This window comes from Eptesicus fuscus, chromosome 4 (assembly GCF_027574615.1).
Source record: "Eptesicus fuscus isolate TK198812 chromosome 4, DD_ASM_mEF_20220401, whole genome shotgun sequence".
NCBI lineage: Eukaryota > Metazoa > Chordata > Mammalia > Chiroptera > Vespertilionidae > Eptesicus > Eptesicus fuscus.
Genome location: NC_072476.1, coordinates 108,005,906 through 108,026,136, shown reverse-complemented (window position 1 = coordinate 108,026,136; position 20,231 = coordinate 108,005,906). Strand labels below are relative to the sequence as shown.

At 52.9% G+C, this 20,231-nt stretch overlaps 1 protein-coding gene across 1 annotated transcript; it reads right to left on the bottom strand.

Moving 5' to 3' along the window:
* Nucleotides 1-1,753: 1,753 nt before the first annotated feature.
* Nucleotides 1,754-9,610, bottom strand: CAPSL (calcyphosine like). Its single transcript, XM_028130137.2, has 4 exons — nucleotides 9,468-9,610; nucleotides 6,284-6,461; nucleotides 5,803-6,012; nucleotides 1,754-1,855 (listed from the first exon to the last, which is right to left on the bottom strand). Exons 1-4 carry the CDS (start codon nucleotides 9,602-9,604, stop codon nucleotides 1,754-1,756), a joined length of 627 nt encoding a protein of 208 aa, XP_027985938.1. The 5' UTR covers nucleotides 9,605-9,610.
* Nucleotides 9,611-20,231: the final 10,621 nt, after the last annotated feature.

Sequence of the window (20,231 nt, the reverse complement as noted above, 5' to 3'; positions counted from 1 at the left end):
ACACTTGGCATCTTCTGACCTGCCAGCCTCTCCAGAAGCCTAGATAATCAATCCAGTGGAAACCCAGACGTGTGTCATTAATATCCAAAATAGCTCGCTTCTTTATCCTCAAGAAAAATGTCCCTCTTCCAGCCTGTGATGAGGGTGAGAGTTTAGCTTCTCAACAACAAACCAAGTCATTGAAGGGTCTCCCTTAGTAACTGCTATAGTTCACCTCTGAAAACATCTACGTTCACCATTTTTAGGTCAATGTATATCCTGATCTCAACTTCCAAGTCTGAGAAATAAAAAGGAAACAAGTGAACTGATACAAAGCATGACGGTTATATTCAGACCCTCAATCCAGAGTCACTTAAAGATATAAGATCTTGGGAGGGGGAGGGGAGAGATCAACCAAAGGACTTGTATGCATGCATAAAACCACAACCAATGGACACAAGACATGGGGGGGTGGGATGAGGGCATGTGACAGGGGGTAGGGGAGGCTGGGGGAAGGTCTATGGGGGGAAAAAAGGAGATATATGTACTAATATATGTAATACTTTAAACAATAAAATAAAATTTAAAAAGAACAAAACAAACAAACAAACAAAAAGATATAAGATCTTAAAAAATACCATTGTCCCAATCCATCTCCCCAAACCAGGGAAAGAGGAGAGAGAAGGAGGGGGGGGGGGGGGGTCCCTGAGGAAAAAGATAGACTGGTCATTACGTCCAGCTCTGTAGCCAGAGGGCTGGCCAGTGCTTATCTCTGGCCCAGACACAGAGCACAGAGCCAGGGCTGTAGCTCAGCATCTACTTCCCAGGAGCTGAGGCTGCCTTTGTGCAGAGGACTTCCCCAGGGAGCTGCTGGCACGTCAACGACAGGAAGCCAAGGCGTGGGGCCGGGAGGAGAATGCTTTGAGCCACGCAGCGCCAGGAGGGACAGGGCTGCGACCCTAGTCTGTGTCACACCGACCTCCCTGTGCTGGTGGCAAAGTCAATGCTGTTGGCCAACAGCAAGGCGAGGAGGGAGGCACAGTCCTCCAGGCCCAGGCTCGCTGACCCGGTCTGCGTGCTCACAGGATGACACGTCCCCACCACGGAGAGCACAGCGCAGCCTCGAACTTCAACCACAGAAGCACTGAGAACAGTCCTGGCCCTGCTGCTCAGGGAAACGGCCCTCCCCCGTCTCACACCAGCCTCTACAATGACCCCAAAATGTCATTTTAAATCCACTCCCCTAACCGAGGCTTCCCTACACCGTGGTCAGAGAAAGGCAAGATTTGGTTATAGAACTCGAGGGCAAAGCATGGTCTCCTTCTGGTCCCCAAACGGGGACTGAAGCACTTAAACATGGACAGTCATAAACACAGAGGAATCCTCCCATCTAGAAATGAACCGTCTAAAAGGGGGTGAAGATAGGCTGAGGGTGCATGGGTGGGGTTATCATTAAAATATTCCCATTTTTATCACTGGCCAAGCAACACACCTCATGTTGATTAGACTCCTGTACATACCAGCCTGGCTCTAGGAGCTTTTCAGATTTTATTTCAGCTAATTTCTACTTTAGAGCTAAGGAAACAAGCTCAGAGAAGTTAAATTACAGTTAACTACTTAATATCTCTGTTTCTGCCCTAGAACACGCTGCTGTTGGCATGGAAGAAACAGTGGGATGAACCTGAACTCAAATATAATCCTGGTTTTGAGCTGATGTTTAACCACTTGGAGCCATGAGGCTGCGCCCAAGGCCCTGGTCACCCAGTTCATACATTTAGAGCTTCCAGGCGGTTCTCATCATGATGATGAAATACACGTCGGTGTCGATGGACGCGCTCACCCCTGCATAGTAGTTCATAAACTCCTCGGGGGTCACCTGCAGGGGAGAGTTAGAGACAGAAACGAAACTTGGCTTCGCAGGTTCCGCGGGGCCCTGCTCCAGGACCTGCCAATGAAAGGGACCTTTCCATCAGGAGCTGAGGAGTGGCTCTAAGGCGCTAAGAACAAAGTGAAGTGAAGGGGGGCGGGGGAGGCCTGGGGAGAGAGGAAGAAAGTCTTGCAAATGTTCAAACCCGCGGCCTGATTGCAAAGTGAGATCCCGGTTCTCTCTTCCTGTGAAGCAGAAGCCGTCTGTTCAGGTAAGTGAGCCTGAAACTCAGAATAAGAACCAGGAGTGTTGAACGGCAGTTCATACTGTCTCTCTGTGACGCGCCGAAACAACCCCCCAGGCCAGGGGTCCTCAAACTTTTTAACATGGGGCCAGTTCACTGTCCCTCAGACCATTGGAGGGCCGGACTATAGTTTTAAAAAAAACTATGAACAAATTCCTATGCACACTGCACATATCTTATTTTGAAGTAAAAAAACAAAACGGCAAAAACACCCGCATGTGGCCCGCGGGCCGTAGTTTGAGGACGCCTGCCCCAGGCCCTTGTTTCAGAGCGAGGAATGTTTTACCTTTCAAAACGGGAGCTCTGTCCTGTGGGGAAAGAAACCATTTCGAGTTAACCATCCCAGCCTGGTTAGAAAAATCATAAAATATGTTCGGGTTATCTACATACACTCCGTAACATCCTTAAAAAATTTCTATGGGAGATAGGCTCACAGTCCCTCAAAGGCTAATGTCACCCTTAGAGAGTTTCGAAAATATTTATAAGGAATATAACATTCACACATGCACAGACGAACACTTCAAAACCTAGATATTTAAAAAATAACAAGTGAAAGTCTTCTCCCAGCCAGGGTGGGGCTGAGGGGGAGAGTGGGGGTGAGGACAGACGGCTTCACACAGTATTTGGTGGCTTCCGTGCCTCCATCCAAATGGCTTCCGGGGCCCAGGCTGCCCGAGAGCGGAGGGTGGGGTGTGGCTGCAAGACCTATGACATCATTCTGTGACTGCGGCGAACCCCAGTGACCTCATGCTACGTGACAGCTGAGCCTAAATTATTAAAAGCTCACCAAGTTGAACATCAGTCTGGGCTCAGGAGGGCACTAGCTTTCTTGTCTTTTCCTAAATTCTTATTTGGATACCAACGATATTTTTTTAAGCATAAATGAGAGCACTGGCTTCAAGGATAGCTATAACTTCACCGTAAGAAGTCCTAGTGGGTAAAACAACTCAATTTGAAAATGATACATTAGGGGCTAATTGTTCTCTTTATAAAAGAACTTACCCTGGAGTCCCTTGACCTCGACAGGTCCTTGTGTGTTTAAAATATGATTCAGCGTACAAAGGTTTAAATCACACCTCACTTTTCGGAAACATTTTCATTCTGTCTAGTCAATCCCTGCGAAGCCCTTAATAGGGTGCCCAGTGGACAATAAGTGCTCGATAAATGGCGCCCTGACCCATAATTATGCTAAATGAGGTTAGTGTGTGTATCGCATTCAGTAATTAAACACAGGCACTTCTGAATCTTCTAGAGGCCAGAATCTCAAACATGAATGTGAAGAAGAGTTATCTGGGGCACTTATCACAACTGCCAATCCTTGCTTGAGCTCCACCCCACCCCCCAAAAAAAAAAATCAGATTCTGTCGTTTTGCCGTGTGGCCAGGAATTTAATAAATTCATTAATTTATTTAAAAATTAATTAAATAAATAAACACACAAAAATAACGAGTGATGACCATGCGCAGTCAGAATGGAGCATCAGCACAGAGGCGGTGCCAGGCAGGGGACAGGAGCGCTGAAACTGCTGCAAACCCCAGTGGCCTTTGTGAGCTCCCCACGCCGCTAAGACAAATGTCAAAGGGAGCGGGGCGGGACCCTGAATCAGCTGAATCACAACTGGCTGCGCTGACTGGGTTAGAGCCCCCGGCAGCAGGTTTCCCGTGGCAACAAGGAGGAACCACCTGCAGGACAGAGGCCAGCACCCCCGGATCCCAGGTGGCGTTGGGCTAAATTGGGGAAATGGCAGTTGACTATTTTTCCACAGATCAAAGAGCAGCGATATTAGAAGAAAACAAAGAGTTCTGCTATCTCCGTCCCCAAGCATTTGCTCCATGGAATCTGGGACACGCCCCCCCCCCCTTTTTTCAATCTACCCCTGCGATCCCCTCAGTCTAACGTGGAGGACATGTCTCTGTCCCTGGCAGGAAGATGCCAGTAGAAAGACAAGAAAGTGCTCGCTCCCATCTCGCTCCCCCGCTAACAGGACTCCCCAGGAGGCTTCGTGGGAAAGGTGGGGGAAAGTCCCTTCAGAAGGGGGAGGCCAGTCTCCTCTTCCTGTCACCGCCATCTCTCCTTCCCGCCCACTGTCCCACTAATCCTTCTTGCGTGGCACAGGGGCTGGGGTGGCCTCCCCAGGGGTCTGCCCAGCTGACTATCAACCCAGGAGAGAATGCCCTTCCCCCATCCCCATGGCCTTCACGTTCCCCAAGAGCAGAGCTGGTTCTGGGTCCCAAAGTCCATTGATGGCTGTGGATAAGGCTCATGGCATTTTGGTCTCAGTCTAAACATAATTATAAAGATAGAATTCCTGCCCAGCCAGTATTGCTCAGCGGTTGAGCATCGACCCAGGAACCAGGAGGTCAGGGTTCAATGCCCAGGTTTCGGGTTCGATCCCCAGTAGGGGGTGTGCAGGAGGCAGCCCATGGATGATGTTCCTCTCTCATCGATGTCTCTATCTCTCTCTCCCTCTCCCTTCCTCTCTCTTTACAAATCAATTTTAAAAATTTTAAAAAAGAAAAGATATAATTCCTGAACCTACCAAGCTATGCATTTGTAACTTGAAAACAGAGTTAATGGAGAGGAAGTGGTTGCTTTCTCTCTCTCTCTCTCTCTCTCTCTCTCTCTCTCTCTCTCTCTCTCTCTCTCTCTCTCTTTCTCATATCTCTATTGAATGCATTAGGGCAATGTTTGTTAATAATATAGGTTTCATGTATACAATTCTACAACACATCGTCTGTATATTGTATTGTGTCTGCACCGCCTCCTTCCATCACCATTTATCAGCCCTTTACCCTCTTCTACCTCCCCCCACCCCTCTTTCCCTCTGGTAATCCTCATGTTGTTGTCTGTGTCTATGAGTTTTGTTTTTGTTTGTTGTTGTTTTGTGGCTTAATTCCTTCACCTTTTTCACCCACCCTCCTCACCCCGCTTCCCTCTGACAGCTGTCAGTCTGTCCTCTGTATCTATGAGTCTGTTTCTATTTTGTTTGTTAGTTTTTTGTTAATTACATTGCACATATGAGTGAAATCATATGGCACTTATCTTTCTCTGATGGGCTTATTTCACTTAGCTTTAAGTTTACTGTGCTTTAGAAATGCAAGTTAATTGCAAAGCCTGCTAAAGAGGAAATCAGAATAAATTCTGTCATCTGGCATTCCTTTCACTGAAAACTTCCCTTAAATGGCATTTCTGCAGAGCAAAGTGTGACGACAAATGAGAATGTGTGTAAAACACAGCAATGTCCTGAAAAGCCCTGTGAAAAGCCCAAAATATTGAATTATGGTCTCATTTTGAAGTTAAATATGTTTTTTATCGTCTAATTCGTTGGAAAGTGTCTAGCAGTGTTTAGTACATATGGTAATCTGAAATGGAATGTTTAATCCAAAAACCCCATTCTCTAGGTGATGGGTAACTAGCTGTGGGCAGATCCCCTACTGATATATGTACACTCGCCCACACACACACACACACACACACACACACTTCTTACTACTGTCGTCTTCCACTTTCTAAGTATTCACTAAGGATATGTTTTACTTCTATTTATAGCATCTGTAATATAAGTATTTTTAAGGCTTTGGGCCTATTTCCTATATATTTACAATTACAAATTGGACAGAAGAAATTCCACTTAGATTACACTCTTACTTACCAATCCGTCTTTGTCATAGGGGGAATCAAAGTTATCCAGAAATTTCCGGAACACTTGTTCCTCAGACCAGTCTCCGTTCTGGTACTTGGGATGGTGTTTCACGTTGTACACCCCGCGGAGGTCGTCAATGGTGATGACGCCGTCTCCAGTCTTGTCTAACTTGCGGAACGCCTGCATGATCACCTCTCTTCTGGCTCTGGACATGGGAGGCTGGGTCAGTAGGAAAAGCACAGACAGACACAAGCACGTGAGCTCTTTTGTGCCCCACGTGATAAAATATCTATTCCTCTCCAGGATGCATAATTAGAGGAATTCGTTAGCTGTGTGCCATGACCGCCCCCCAGGTCCCTAAGTCTGCTCTGCATCTCCCGCCCATCACCTTCACAGCACTCACCACTTCTGAAAGCAAAACCTCACGATCGCCAGCCCACACCACGTGGAAGTCACACGCGCCAGACCCACTGGCTCCCGGGCCACTTACTCTCAAGGTGAGAAGAAACTCGTTGAAGTCTATTGTTCCACTTCCATCTTTATCGAACCTCCGGAAAAGCTCCTCTGCCTCCTCCTTTTCCATGACCACCGCATAGTCATTTAGCCCTTTCACGAATTCTTTGAAATCAAGAGTTCGGTTATTATTGTCATCCATGATTCGAAACACTCTGAAGAAAATACACACACACACACAATTTTTTCAAAACTCACAGAGCACAAGACTTAAAAAGAAAACCACTCTCAGGGCTTTTCAAGGTAAAACACAAAAGTCTTAGGTTCTTCTCCGCACCCTCCTCCCGAAACTGGCCAGCCTCTTCCCGGCATTCCATAAAAGAAAAAAAAAAGACAGTACTTTGGGGGGGAAATGTACAGTGTAATTCCAATTAAACGACATTCTGGCAAAACTATAAAAACAGTCAAAAGATGGGGGAGGCAACAAAATAGGTGAAACATGGAGGATTTCGCAATGAAACCGCTCTGTATGACATACAGTGGTGGGTACATGACATTACGCATCTGCTAAAGCCCATAACATGTACAGTGCAAAGAGTAATCAGTAATGTATGTGGTTTTTAAAAATTACTTAGGAGGCCAGGGGGTCCCAGACGGTGAATCTTTTTTTTTTAAATATATTTTATTGGTTTTTTAAAGAGAGAAAGGGAGATGGATAGAAAGTTAGAAACATCGATGAAAGAGAAACATCGATCAGCTGCCCGCAACCAAGGTACATGCCCTTGACCGGAATCAAACCTGGGACCCTTGAGTCCACAGGCCGACGCTCTATCCACTGAACCAAACTGGTTAGGGCTAGATGGTGACTCTGACTGTACTATGAAGGTGTGAGACAAGCTCACTAAAGGGCAGGGTGGTGAAGGGGCTCACGAAACCAACTTTGGAGCTGAGTCAAGTCGGTAAAACTAAAGAGGCAAGGAGCGGCACAGAGCACTCTCCTCTGCTGGTAAAGATGCTTCCCACGAGGATGAGCTAATGACTGCAGCCTGCAGTCGGGGGTAAGTATTGGAGTTGAACAATAAGTAAATGGATGGCAGGGGGTGGAGCCAGGGTTCTCACTGTGGGAAGGGGGATGAGCAGATAAGCTAGGGGAGGAGGCCAGAATGACCTGATTCACCTGGTAATAGGTGGGAGCTGGAGACATCCGCATGAGCACCAGTTTAGTTTGACATAAGCACAGATGATTACATACAACAACATTGATAGAAATAGAGATAGATTAATGTACACACTTATATCTCCTGGTTCTGTCAGCTCAGAGGACCTAGAAGGGACACGCCAGCAACAAGAAGCACCTCTGGAGCCTAGACCTGGGTGTCTAATACAAGTCTCCAGTAACCGGAAGTGGGCTTCTTACAGAAACTGCTGACTCGAATTCGGGGGCAGAATATATGTGAGATGAGCTTCAGTGTCTTGTACGAGAAAGTAAGAAAGTGCCCCAAACAAACACACGAAACCCTACGTAGATGGGGTACGTCAGTGGGGCCCAGGAGCCAACAGAAAGAACCCCTCAGATAAAACTAGAATAATCTGAGCAATAAAGTAAAGTAGTGTTGGGTTGCAACCCAAAGAATGAAATAAATACCCACGAGTCCACACTGGTATAAGTACATGACTGAATAAATAAATGCGGGGGAAGAGACAGGTTTCTCTTCTAGAAGAATTCCAAATAGATTATGTTCACGCTCTGCCCTCGAGCAGGAAAGGCATAGTCCCCTCCGCCTACGTTTTAGTGGCTTCACATAGAGACTTCCTTCCGCAGGGCGCCCTATGCAGAGGGAGGGGGAGCAACTTCACATTGGAGGAGCCGGACAGACACTGTCTCAGGCAGGTGAGGTGATCAAGGTCAGCACCAACAGTGAGAAATCAGGGTGACAACATGCATCCTTGATAGGATGCCGAGGTCCCAAACAACCATGACCCTGTCTCCTCATGAGGGAAAAGGGGGAGGGACCTGCACTTGAGTGGAGGAAAGATTCAGGGAAGGGCAAGACCAGTAAAGGGGAGGGGGCAGAGGGCACAGCCCAGCAAAAGGCCAAGGACGAGATAGTGCCTGGTCACAGCAGACTGGCCCTCGGTGGAGGGGCTGGTAGGGTGTGGGGTGGAGACGGCGGTGGCAGCGGGAGGGACGGGACTGGATGGCCCAGGAGAGGAAGAGGGGGTGGTGGTCCTGAGGGGTCTGTGCCAAGGACAATGAGGTGGACCCAGGATGAAGGATGCCAAGGTTGAAGTGATATGCCATTGAAGGGAAGCGGGCGGGGCTTCCCATTGGACGGTGACAGCCCGGCCACCGGGTCCCTATGCCCACAGCCTGGGCTCTGACAGACCTGGGCTCAGTCTGGGAAAGTGGGACTGTTGACAGTGACACTCGGGGTGCAGCACCTGTGGGAAGTGAAGCCTCCCACAGCCTCCAGGTGTGAGGTTGCACTCCCCCCCCCCTCACGCCCTGCGCGTTTCTGACTTACAACTTCTCCCGCTGCAGGCCCCCTGTTGAGTGACTCTCGGCCTCCCAGTCCAAACTGGTCACCAGCCCTGGAGGAGCCTCGTTCCCCCAGGAGGCCCCGGGAGTCACCTGGGGGTCCCCGGACGTGAGTCCCCGGACGTGCCCAATGCCCAGGGCAGGCACCCCTCACGGGGGCTTGCAATCCTTCCCGCTGGGCTTTGCAGTCCCCAGGACTCCCCGCTCTACCAGAGGGCGGGGACCAGGCCCTACAGAGCTGGGGACCCCCTGGCGCAGAGCTGCTAACCAGCCCGGGGGCGATTTCAGGGCCCCTGCAGGGGAGGAGACAGGACTGCCTGAGAGCGAACTCCACGTTCTAAGTCACTGCCCTTCCTCCCCCCTGCAGGCCCCTGTGGGCGCAGCTGCAGCTTCGGGGCGTCTCCCCCTGTGCTGCCAGGGTCTGTAGCCCCGGCAAGCACCCCCTTCACCTCTGGTTTCCCAGGAGCTGACTCTCTCAGAGCACACACGGGCCTTGCCCAGTCTGGGACTAAGAACCAAACATGGTCCCCAGGGATTGATCCTCCCACACGTGGCCTTGGCGATCGGGGAACCGAGAGCCCAGGAAGAGGCTTGCTCCAGGCCGCGCTAGTGCCCGCCTCGCCGGGCCGGGCCCCGCCTCTCTCCTCCAGGGCCCCGCCACCCACCCGGGCCTGGGTCCTACCTGCCAAGTCCTTTGATGCCCGCCGAGCCCCGCGCCAGGCACTGCAGCCGGAGCCTCTCGATGGGGTCGGTGGCCGTGGTGAGCTTCTTCTTGGCCTGGATGGCCATCTCCCGGTCATGGCGCGCCGTCCCCGCCATCTGCGAGGGAAGCCACAGCACATCAGCAGAGCGCGGCCTGGCCCCCTGCCTCCGGCTGGAAATGTGTAGCACTTGCTCTCACTCACTCCCCAGGGACACTCCCAAACCCCCCAGGTTCCCCAGGTTCAGGGGTGCCCGTCGTATTTCTTACTCACTGCTCTGGTCCTGAGGACCTCTGATTCCTCCAACCTGGACAACAGTTTCAAACATGTGGCCATTCCTCGGTCTGTTTTCATCTTTCTGAGGCCCTCCCACCCCATAGCATGCAGTCCCTTTTCTCTCGACTCCTTTTGAGCCAACCTTCTATGCTGTGCTCTTTTTTTGCTGTTGTTGTTAATCCTCACCCAAGGATATTTTTCCATTTAGTTTTAGATAGAGTGGGAGGGAGGGGGAGAGACAGAGAGAGAAACGTTGAGGTGAGAGAGACACAGAGATTGGTTGCCTCCCACAGGCGCTGTGACCAGGGCTGGGGATCCAGCCTGCAACCGAGGTACGTGCCCTGGACCAGAATTGAACCCAGGACCCTTCCGTCTGGGGGCCGATGCTCTATCCACCAAGCCAAACTGGCGAGAGCTATGCTTTATTCTTTTACTTGGAATTCTCCATTTTTCCTCTGACTCCACATGTAATGTTCTCCTTTTTGGTCCAACCATTCATTGTTGTTGCTTCTGCCTTCACTGAGATTCTCCAGCCTGGTTCCTCCCAGCAGCTAGTATGTTCTCCTTGACTAACAGGTCAGTGTCCATTGAACACCTGACGAGGTTCTCAGGACAGAAACAGGTAAATAGACACCATCGCTCTCCGGACAAACAGATTTGTCTTTTTTTTTTTTCCTCCTGTTTCGCTTAAACATGCAGAAGTGGGAGGGAGGTGTGTGTGGCGAAGCTGCAGCTCTTTGGGGTCCCTGAGCAAGGTGCAGGCTCCTGCAGGTGGCCTGGGTTCTGAGAACCCGCACAGCAGTGCGAACCCGGGGCTGGGAGCCTGGAGGCCCGGGTTCTGGTTCTGACTCATGCACCAGGCACCAGGGCAGGAGTCCGTCCCAAAACATGTACCACCGAGATGGCAGCGCTGCACACAGCCTCCCTGACTGCACAAAGCCCCGCCGGAGCCGCCGGGAGTCTGCGTGGTCACAAGAGCCCATCTAACTGGGCCCTGCAAGGCCCGAAGATGCTGACCATCCGGTGCACGTGGCCGCAGCGCCGCCTGGTGTTGGCATCGCGTCTGCGCATCCTCGGGACCAGGTGCTGTGGGTCCGTTCCTTCAACAAGTGTCTACAAAGGCTTAGCGGGTGCGGCGCTCTGTGCTGGGGCGGGAGAGGCAGTGACGGACAGAGCTAAGGGCCTGCAGGAGGGGGAGGCGCACCCCACTACTGAGCTGCCAGCTGGGAGTGGGGCTTTCTGATGACCCCTCAGAGGAGGAGAGGTCAGCTTCCATCCTAAAGAAAGGGGCAGCTCTTCAGCCGGGGTCCTGGGGAGGGAGGAAGGGGGGCAATGCAGGGGACGGTGAGCGAGAAAACAGCAGGGTCCTGGGTGAGAGAGTTGTGGAGATGGGGAGGGAGGTGGAAGGGGAAACTGGAGACAGGGGAGCCTGGGCAGATCACACAGAGCCTGGGACGCTGGGTCAGGAGTTTGGGTTCCGTGCTGAGAGCAATGGGAGACCCCAGCGGGTTCAGATGCGGGGTTCAGTCTGCCCCGGAAAAGGGCCCTCGGGAAGCCGTGTGGAGGGCGGACAGGGGGGCGGGCTGGCCAGGAGGAGACAATGGCGGGGGACAGTCCGGGGGGAGGTCCTGCGGCCTGGAAGACAGAGCGACCTGAGCGTGCCACCCGAGGGCGGGGGAGGGCCCAGGGGTGGCGTCCAGAGCTCTCGCTCCGGCTCCCCACTCCCACCCCCTCCCCCGTGGCCGGTGCGAAGGGACAGCCTCGGAGCCATGCAATGCAGAGGCCTGGAGATGGGGCACGGGCCGGGGGGAGGCACCAGCAGCGAAGCCCAAGGACACCTGGTGGCCATCGCCCCCCGGGCTCCTGCGTCCCTGGGCACAGCCGCCTGCCACCATCAGAGCTCTCTGCCCGGATTGCGAGGACCCCTGTGGGTCGGACAATGGAAATCTGACCGTTCGTTCGTGGAGGCTTGTCTTCTGATTCTCAGCAGAGTCCACGGGAGTCCTCTTGCTGAATTCAGGGACAGAGTTAAACTGACCGGGAGGGGGGAACACTCCCAACTCCGGGCTGCACTTTATTGGGTTGTCTTTGGTGCCTCCTAGCGGCAGTGACCTGAATTACACACTCTAACCTCCGCCTCCCTGCCTCCCGCCGCCCCCAATGCTGGGTTGAGTCTACAGCCAACAACCGGCAACACAGAGGATGGTCTTAGGGCCAAAGAGGGCGCCCCCCAGACATCCATAAAGAGAAAGCACCCCAGATCCTCTCTGGTGCAAAATCCAAAGGAAACCTCTCCCCCCGCCCTCTGAAGAACCCTCCCACTTTGGGTTCTCTGACACTACACCCCAGCTTTCCTCTTTCAGGAAAAGACAGCTGCATGAAGGTGCTGACACAGGTGTGGTGAGCTCGGAGGAGGGTTGGTCTGTGGAAGAGCAGGGAAGGCAGGGGAGGGTGGCACAATTAGGAATCAGGAGGGCACTGCAGCACGTGGGTGCGGAGGGGGACAGGTGCGTCCTGGCCACCCACTGAGGCGGGACAGCAGGCCCACCCAGCTGGGCGGGCGGTCCCTGAACAGCCCTTTGCAGGCCCTGCTTGGGGGGCCAGCGTGCACGGAGAGGAAGTGCCCTATTGACCAGAGGACACGGCCCGGCCTGTGAGAGCTACCTGCAGAGCAGTCCCGTCTCTCCCCAGGCCTCCCCCGCCTGGAAGCCATCGAGCCCCGTCGCCCACAGCCAGGCCTTGCAGTGCTTCACCTTCCCATTGTTAGGCAACACCTGTGCCATCGCAGCAGCCACCTCAATAGCAGGGGACCTGGAGCTGCTGTAAGAGCGCCATGTGGTCTTAGAAAACTGCTCTTTAGAGAGAAGAGAGGAGGAAGCCCAGGTGAAGAGCAGGTAGCTACTGACTGCACTTGTGGGGCCTCACGCCCGTTCTCCGGCGGCTGGAAATGGATTTGCCTCACATGAAAGTCCAAAGGATCCCCTCTCTGCTAGCGCCGTCCTGCCCTGCGCACAGGGACCGCCCTCGGGAAGGCCAGGCCGCGGTGTTTTCCTCTTTTCCTCTCTACTTGGGGCCTGGCTGTGAGACTGGCACTCTGACTGAGACTCAGTGGGGTCTGTTGTCCTTGAAGGCAATGGCTGCCACCTCTCTGCCTCGGTCCGTTCAATAGTTAGCTATAGTACATGGTGGATGATGAAAACTGGGGGTCCTTAAGAAGTTCCCCCTGAGAAAGGGCCGCTGGGATCAACATCCGGTCCCCGCGGCGAGGGTGGCCCGGCTCTGAGCCGGAGGGAGAGACGCAGACAGTGGGAGAGGACTGGTTTCTGCTGTGGGTGCTGGAGGCCCCCAAAGAGACACACGGACAGGTGTGCGGGTGTTGCCATGAGAGTGCCTTCATGGAGCCCTCCTGTTTCCATGGTCATGCTAATTATTGATATGCTATCTAATAAAGAGGGAATATGCTAACTGACCATCACTCCATCACAAAGATGGCTGCACCCACAGCTGAGGCCAAGTTCCCATAAGGAGCCTTAACGAGCAATCAGCAGGGACCTGAGGCTACGCCCTCCCCCACCCGGCAGGGCTTGACAGGGGACCTCAAGGTGTGCTTCCCGTCCTGGTGCTGGGCTAGGGGACCTCAGGTCATGCCCCCCACCAGGTGGGGCTTGACAGGGGACTTCAGGCCACGCCCCCGACCCCAGCACCGGACCAGGGGACCTGAGACTGTGCCCCCCTGCCTGGCTGGGCTTGACAGGGGATCTCAGGCCGTGTCCCCCACGTGGTGAGGCTTGACGGAGGATCTCAAGGCACGCCCCCCAACCCGGTCTGGGCTGGCAGACCTCAGGCCATGCCCCCCATCCTGGCACTGGGTGAGGGGATCTGAGGCTACGCCCCCTGCCTGGCAGGGCTTGACAAGGGTGGGACTGGCCAGATCTGGATCTAGCCCAAAAGGGGGGGGAGGGTGGCTGGGTCTGGGTCTCACACGATTTTGAGGTGCATGTGGGTGGATGGGGACTTGACTCTGGGTCCCATGGTGAGCCCCAGACTCTGACAGGAGGAAGGTTTTCATATACATTTTACTAATTTTCTTTCATCTCTGACACTTCTATTATAGAGGAAGAGCAAATAGCAATATTAAATTATTTCCTCTAATTAATCCCCTTTTAATGTGCACGAATTTTGTGCACCGGGTCACTAGTCAATAATAAAAAAGAGCAAAGGCGAGGCCAGGTGGTATAAGCATGGCCATCTGGGCAGCGTCCCCGGGTGACTGCAATTCTCACGCTCCCCAGGGAAAGCAGGCCACTCCCTAAGTCCCTGGGAAGGGATGGCACAGGGGAGAGCTGGGCCCATACTCAGTGCAGTCAAGGCGGCATAGGGAGGGGCTTTAGGAGGCATAGGGAGGGGCTTTAGGAGGCATAGGGAGGGGCTTTAGGAGACATAGGGGAGGGGCTTTAGGAGGCATAGGGAGGGGCTTTAGGAGGCATAGGGGAGGGGCTTTAGGAGACATAGGGGAGGGGCTTTAGGAGACATAGGGGAGGGGCTTTAGGAGGCATAGGGGAGGGGCTTTAGGAGGCATAGGGGAGGGGCTTTAGGAGGCATAGGGGAGGGGCTTTAGGAGGCATAGGGAGGGGCTTTAGGAGGCATAGGGAGGGGCTTTAGGAGGCATAGGGAGGGGCTTTAGGAGGCATAGGGGAGGGGCTTTAGGAGGCATAGGGAGGGGCTTTAGGAGGCATAGGGGAGGGGCTTTAGGAGGCATAGGGAGGGGCTTTAGGAGGCATAGGGAGGGGCTTTAGGAGGCATAGGGGAGGGGCTTTAGGAGGCACAGGGAGGGGCTTTAGGAGGCACGGGGAGGGGCTTTAGGAAGCACGGGGAGGGGCTTTAGGAGGCACGGGAAGGGGCTTTAGGAGGCACGGGGAGGGGCTTTAGGAGGCATAGGGGAGGGGCTTTAGGAGACATAGGGGAGGGGCTTTAGGAGGCATAGGGAGGGGCTTTAGGAGGCATAGGGGAGGGGCTTTAGGAGACATAGGGAGGGGCTTTAGGAGACATAGGGAGGGGCTTTAGGAGGCACGGGGAGGGGCTTTAGGAGGCATAGGGAGGGGCTTTAGGAGGCATAGGGGAGGGGCTTTAGGAGACATAGGGGAGGGGCTTTAGAAGGCATAGGGAGGGGCTTTAGGAGGCATAGGGAGGGGCTTGCTGTCAGTCTAGCCTGGGGCCAGGGTGGACCCCCTCAGGAGCCTCAGCACATCACCTCATGGGGTGGGTTCTATCAAAATTGACGCCCTCCCTCAGGATGTCAACAGGGACCCCGAAAGCCTGGGCCACCTGCCAGAGAATGTGCCACGGGGCAGGGGCCGAGGCAGGACTGACCTCCAGTTGCAAGTGGTCGCCTTCGGCAGCTCCGCCAACGGCTGGCACGTCACTCTGGGGATTCAGGGAAGGGCCGGCTCCAAGGAAGAGACCGCATGGCTTGCCGGGAGATTTTACCGCAGAGAGAAGTGGGGGGCGTGAGCACAGAGCAAAGCCTGACACCCACGGGCCCTCACATCCTAAACATGCCCCGCCCCCTCACCTCGGGGTCCTTGCTCGAGTCTCCAAAACCTTCGGGCTCAGTGTGGACTCTGACTGATCGACATGGGCAACTTCACTTAGTCTCTTCCTCTGGGAGCCATAGTTGGGGGTTTGTTTGCTTAAATAAAGTGATGTGACATGTGTGTGTTTTTAAACTTAAACTCAAAGCTACTGTGCTGACGACCTTCTATTCGTTTATTCTTTTCCCAAACGTCATTTCAAAAGCTGTTTCGGCAATTTATAAATATAGGACAGATTTGGTTTTGGTTTGGCTTGCCAACTCCCACATAAGATTTAAAGCGTGGCTATATGTCGTCTATATTTACCACATAAGCACACTGTAGGAATAAGAAGTCATTGAAGTCTGGCATCTGACCTAAATTTCCCCTGCCCCAAAGTGCGTTTTCTGACGATGTTTAAAATTCAGGTTTCAGCCATGTCAATATGCAAGTATTCCCAGAGCCCATCTCTGCTGAGCTATAGCCTTTTATTCTTCCCACTGATCTTTGGAATAGGAATTAAGTCCTTATTTTAATGTCTTTGATACGGCCCAACTTAAGAATGTTTCATTAATATCATTGTTATGAAGTATTTTCTTCATACAACTTCTTGACATTTCACATTAATCATTCAACCAGGGGTGGGACTTGAGCTAGGTAAGGTAGGTGCCTAAGGCCCAATGTTTAAGGTGGCCCTCAAGCTCAAGATGGTGCAAATGGCAGCCTTGCACTTGCCCAAACCTGAGAGGGAGTGTTTTCTTAAATACTTTACCCCAGGTACCTACCGCGCCTCCCCCAAGTCCTGCTACTAAATTCAATACAGGTTTATTGAATACTTATTAGGTGCCACACGATAGCAGTGAATGAGACGGCCAAGGTCCCTGTCAGGCATTTACCCTCCTCAGGGTAGTTTTCATTGTGTTAAATTTGAATTACAAACATGTTCCAGACACTGCCAACTGGCTGATTCAAAGGCCACTCCAACCTCATTTCTTCGGTACATTCCCGTCTCAGTTGGCGGCCACGTGAAACCAGTTCTGGCCCAAAAGATTCACCTGGAAGTTCTAAGGGCTCAGGGAGCGTGCTCCTGTCGCTTTGCCTCCTCCTGCCTTGAACAAAAATGCAATGCCTAGATGCCCGTCAGCAGATGACTGGATCAGAAAACTGTGGTACATCTACACAATGGAATACTCTGCTGCCATAAAAAAGAATGAATTCTTACCATTTGCAGCAACCTGGATGGAACTGGAGAGCATCATGCTAAGTGAAATAAGCCAGTCAATGAAAGAAAAATACCACATGATCTCACTCATTCGTGGATAATAAAGAACATTATAAACTGATGAACAAAAAGATAGGTACAGAGGCAGTAAAGCATCAAACAGTCTGTCAAATTACAGCGGGAAGGTTAGGGAGAGGTGGGGGAGATGAGAGATCAACCGAAGGACTTGTATGCATGCAATTTATAAATATAGGAAAGATTTGGTTTTGGCATAACCAATGGACACAAAACACTGGGGGGTGAGGGCATGTATGGGAGTGGGGTGGGGGGGGGGGCTATGGTAAGATATGTACACATATTAAGGTATTCCTTAATAAAAAAAAATGGAAAAAATAAAATTAAAAAAGCTGTGGGACTTTTACACAATGGAATATGATGCAGCTGTAAAATAAAGGGATCTCAAAAACGCAGTGCCTGGAGCTGTGGCAGCCTTTATGCAACCATGAGGAGGAGCTAAGGGGGTCGCAGATACCAACTTAGAGGCCTCGCGCCTCTGAGCTGCCCAGTCGGTGTAACCAGCGGCCTGAGGTCACACTCCTGTCACGGGAGAAACATAAGCTTCTATTTGTTGACTCCACTGTTGGTCGGGGCCACTGTTACTGCAGCCAAAGGTCTTCCTAACGGTACAGTCGCCAAACGCTCCCTCCTGCCGTGTTTGGATTGGCCCTGGTGACTGACCTTGGCCCGGGTGAACTAACTAGCAACCCAGTGTGGGGAGAGGGGTGAACTAACTAGCAACCCAGTGTGGGGAGAGGGGTGAACTAACTAGCAACCCAGTGTGGAGAGAGGGGTGAACTAACTAGCAACCCAGTGTGGGGAGAGGGGTGAACTAACTAGCAACCCAGTATGGGGGAGAGGGGTGAACTAACTAGCAACCCAGTGTGGGGAGAGGGGTGAACTAACTAGCAACCCAGTGTGGGGAGAGGGGTGAACTAACTAGCAACCCAGTGTGGGGAGAGGGGTGAACTAACTAGCAACCCAGTGTGGGGAGAGGGGTGAACTAACTAGCAACCCAGTGTGGGGAGAGGGGTGAACTAACTAGCAACCCAGTGTGGGGAGAGGGGTGAACTAACTAGCAACCCAGTGTGGGGAGAGGGGTGAACTAACTAGCAACCCAGTGTGGGGAGAGGGGTGAACTAACTAGCAACCCAGTGTGGGGAGAGGGGTGAACTAACTAGCAACCCAGTGTGGGGAGAGGGGTGAACTAACTAGCAACCCAGTGTGGGGAGAGGGGTAAACTAACTAGCAACCCAGTGTGGGGAGAGGGGTGAACTAACTAGCAACCCAGTGTGGGGAGAGGGGTGAACTAACTAGCAACCCAGTGTGGGGAGAGGGGTGAACTAACTAGCAACCCAGTGTGGGGAGAGGGGTGAACTAACTAGCAACCCAGTGTGGAGAGAGGGGTGAACTAACTAGCAACCCAGTGTGGGGAGAGGGGTGAACTAACTAGCAACCCAGTGTGGGAGAGGTTCGGCCCCCTCTTCTCTCGGTAGCATTTTATCCACATTTAGCAGCCTCTCGGCGTCTCTGGCTACGAAAGAGCGAGAGAAACTGCTCAGCGTGGTTCTCAGGGACCCACGCAACTAGCACAACGTGCTACAGGCCCCGGTTTCATACACTCAGAGGCCCGGGGTGACCTCCTTGTCATCATGCGCTTCCCCTGGGCGTCTCCCGCCCCAGCTGCCTCATAGCCCTCTCCTGGCCCCCTCCTCCCTCTCCCCCTTCCCTCTGCTCCGCCGTGAGTCTCTGGGGTTTCTGCCAGGAAATTGCTGGCAATCTATTCTGCGCCAGGCAGCCAGGCAGGTGGAAGGTCTTACAGAAGCAGAGCGAGGGAATATCCAAACTGCAGGAAGGACGCACGGCTTCGGCTGGGTTTGTTTTCCGGAAAAGAGCAAAGGAACAGAGCTTGTCCCGAGCTTGCAGGTTTCATGACTAAACTCGCAGAACCAACCACCCAGCAGGTAGTTTCCAAACGCCCCGTTTTGTTCGGGCTCCAAACCCGCGGCGAGGACAAACCCCACTGAGCTCTCCTCCACCTGCAGGCGGTGGGGAGCCACAGCTCCGACGGCCATTTGGCTTCTGCAACATGAACCACCACAACCCCCTACGTGTAACGCCTTTACGGTCCCTGCGGACGCTCCTGTTGGAGCCACTGGCCTGTTGAATGTTTGTTTTACAGCCACTTAGAACCCCAGTCAATTGTTCGCATCCTTCATGCTCCAAACTGAAACTTCCAGAAAAATCAAGAGGTGCTACGCAGCGGCGAGGTTCTGGGGCTCCTTGATTCTCCCGGCCTCCCCGGCTCCCTCTTTCCGAAGGCCTCCCCAAGACCGTCCGTCTCTGGCATTTTGTCACCGGCCCAAGCTGGTCTCCTCTGACAGCTCCAAATTCAGCCTCCAGCTCCTTCCCCCGCCCAGGGTCGTCCTCCAACCACAGGTGCTGGTGACCTTGGGAACCGCTGGGCTCCCGGGCCTGCATTTCCATCACAGCCATTGCTCGCCTCATTCCTGCCCTCTCCGTTCTAGACACTTTCGTGCATCATTCTGCCCACTCCTTTCCAGCACCTTCTCTCTCATTCTTCCCCGTGAGTCTCCTTCCTTCCCTCCCTCCCTCATTTCACCCGCCTGAGCTCAGTTTTATCGACGGTCACCCAAGCTGGGGACGGCAGTTCCCCAAACACGGCGCACTCCAGTACCCACCGCACAGGGGCTGCTCAGCCAAGTTCATTTCCTTCCCCTCCCCCGAATGAAATGCAGGACTGTACCCCTGCATCTCAGCCCCTCTTCCCAGAGATGTGGCCGTCAAGCGCTCACATCAACCCTCCGAGTTTCTCTTTGGAAAGTACCATCTAACGTCTCATTATTATTATTGTTATTATTATTATTTAGCCAAAACAAAATAAAAGTGATTAAATCAACATAACAAATTTGTCAAAGTTGATTTACCTTAAATGCTCACCTGTTGCCACCAGTTGCTTGGAGCTGAAACTATGGACGCTCTCTCCTGCATCTGGAAGGCAGGCCCCTCCCCTCCCCTCCGCCTCCTCCCTCTTACCTATCCTCACACCTCCTGGCCTGCCCTCTCCCTGCCAACTGGATGGCTAGGAACACCTGCCGCAGACTCACAGCCTGATGGGCTCAGCTCTCTGTCAATCCCTAGCCGGGCCGGGCCTTTTCTCAAGTTTACAATGTGGTTGCCTAGGAAATCCAGGGGCTGTGAAAGCCTGTTTGCCCGCCTAAGAGAAAAGCCAGTGGCAAGCTTCACTGGCAACTGTTCGGCTTCTAGAAAGGCATCGGAACTTGCCTCCCGTGTTTTATAAGGGAACGTTCAGCAAATCCTCTGACTGCTCTGAGGCAGCCCCTTCCTGGCCTCCTGTTGTCCCCAGAGGCTCACTGCCAGGCTGTGTCACCATCACGTGACCCTAAAAGCAGCACCCGGGGGAGCAGGCGGGTGCAGTTAACAGGGACTTGGTTTCCCTCCCCCGCCCACATCCACACGCCCATAGGATGCCCTCTCCCCCTGTGCCGACCCTAAGACTGCAAAGACTTCCTTTTAGAACTTCTGTAGGCTCCGCATTTATGTTTAGATCTATGATGCATTTTGAGTTCATTTGAGTT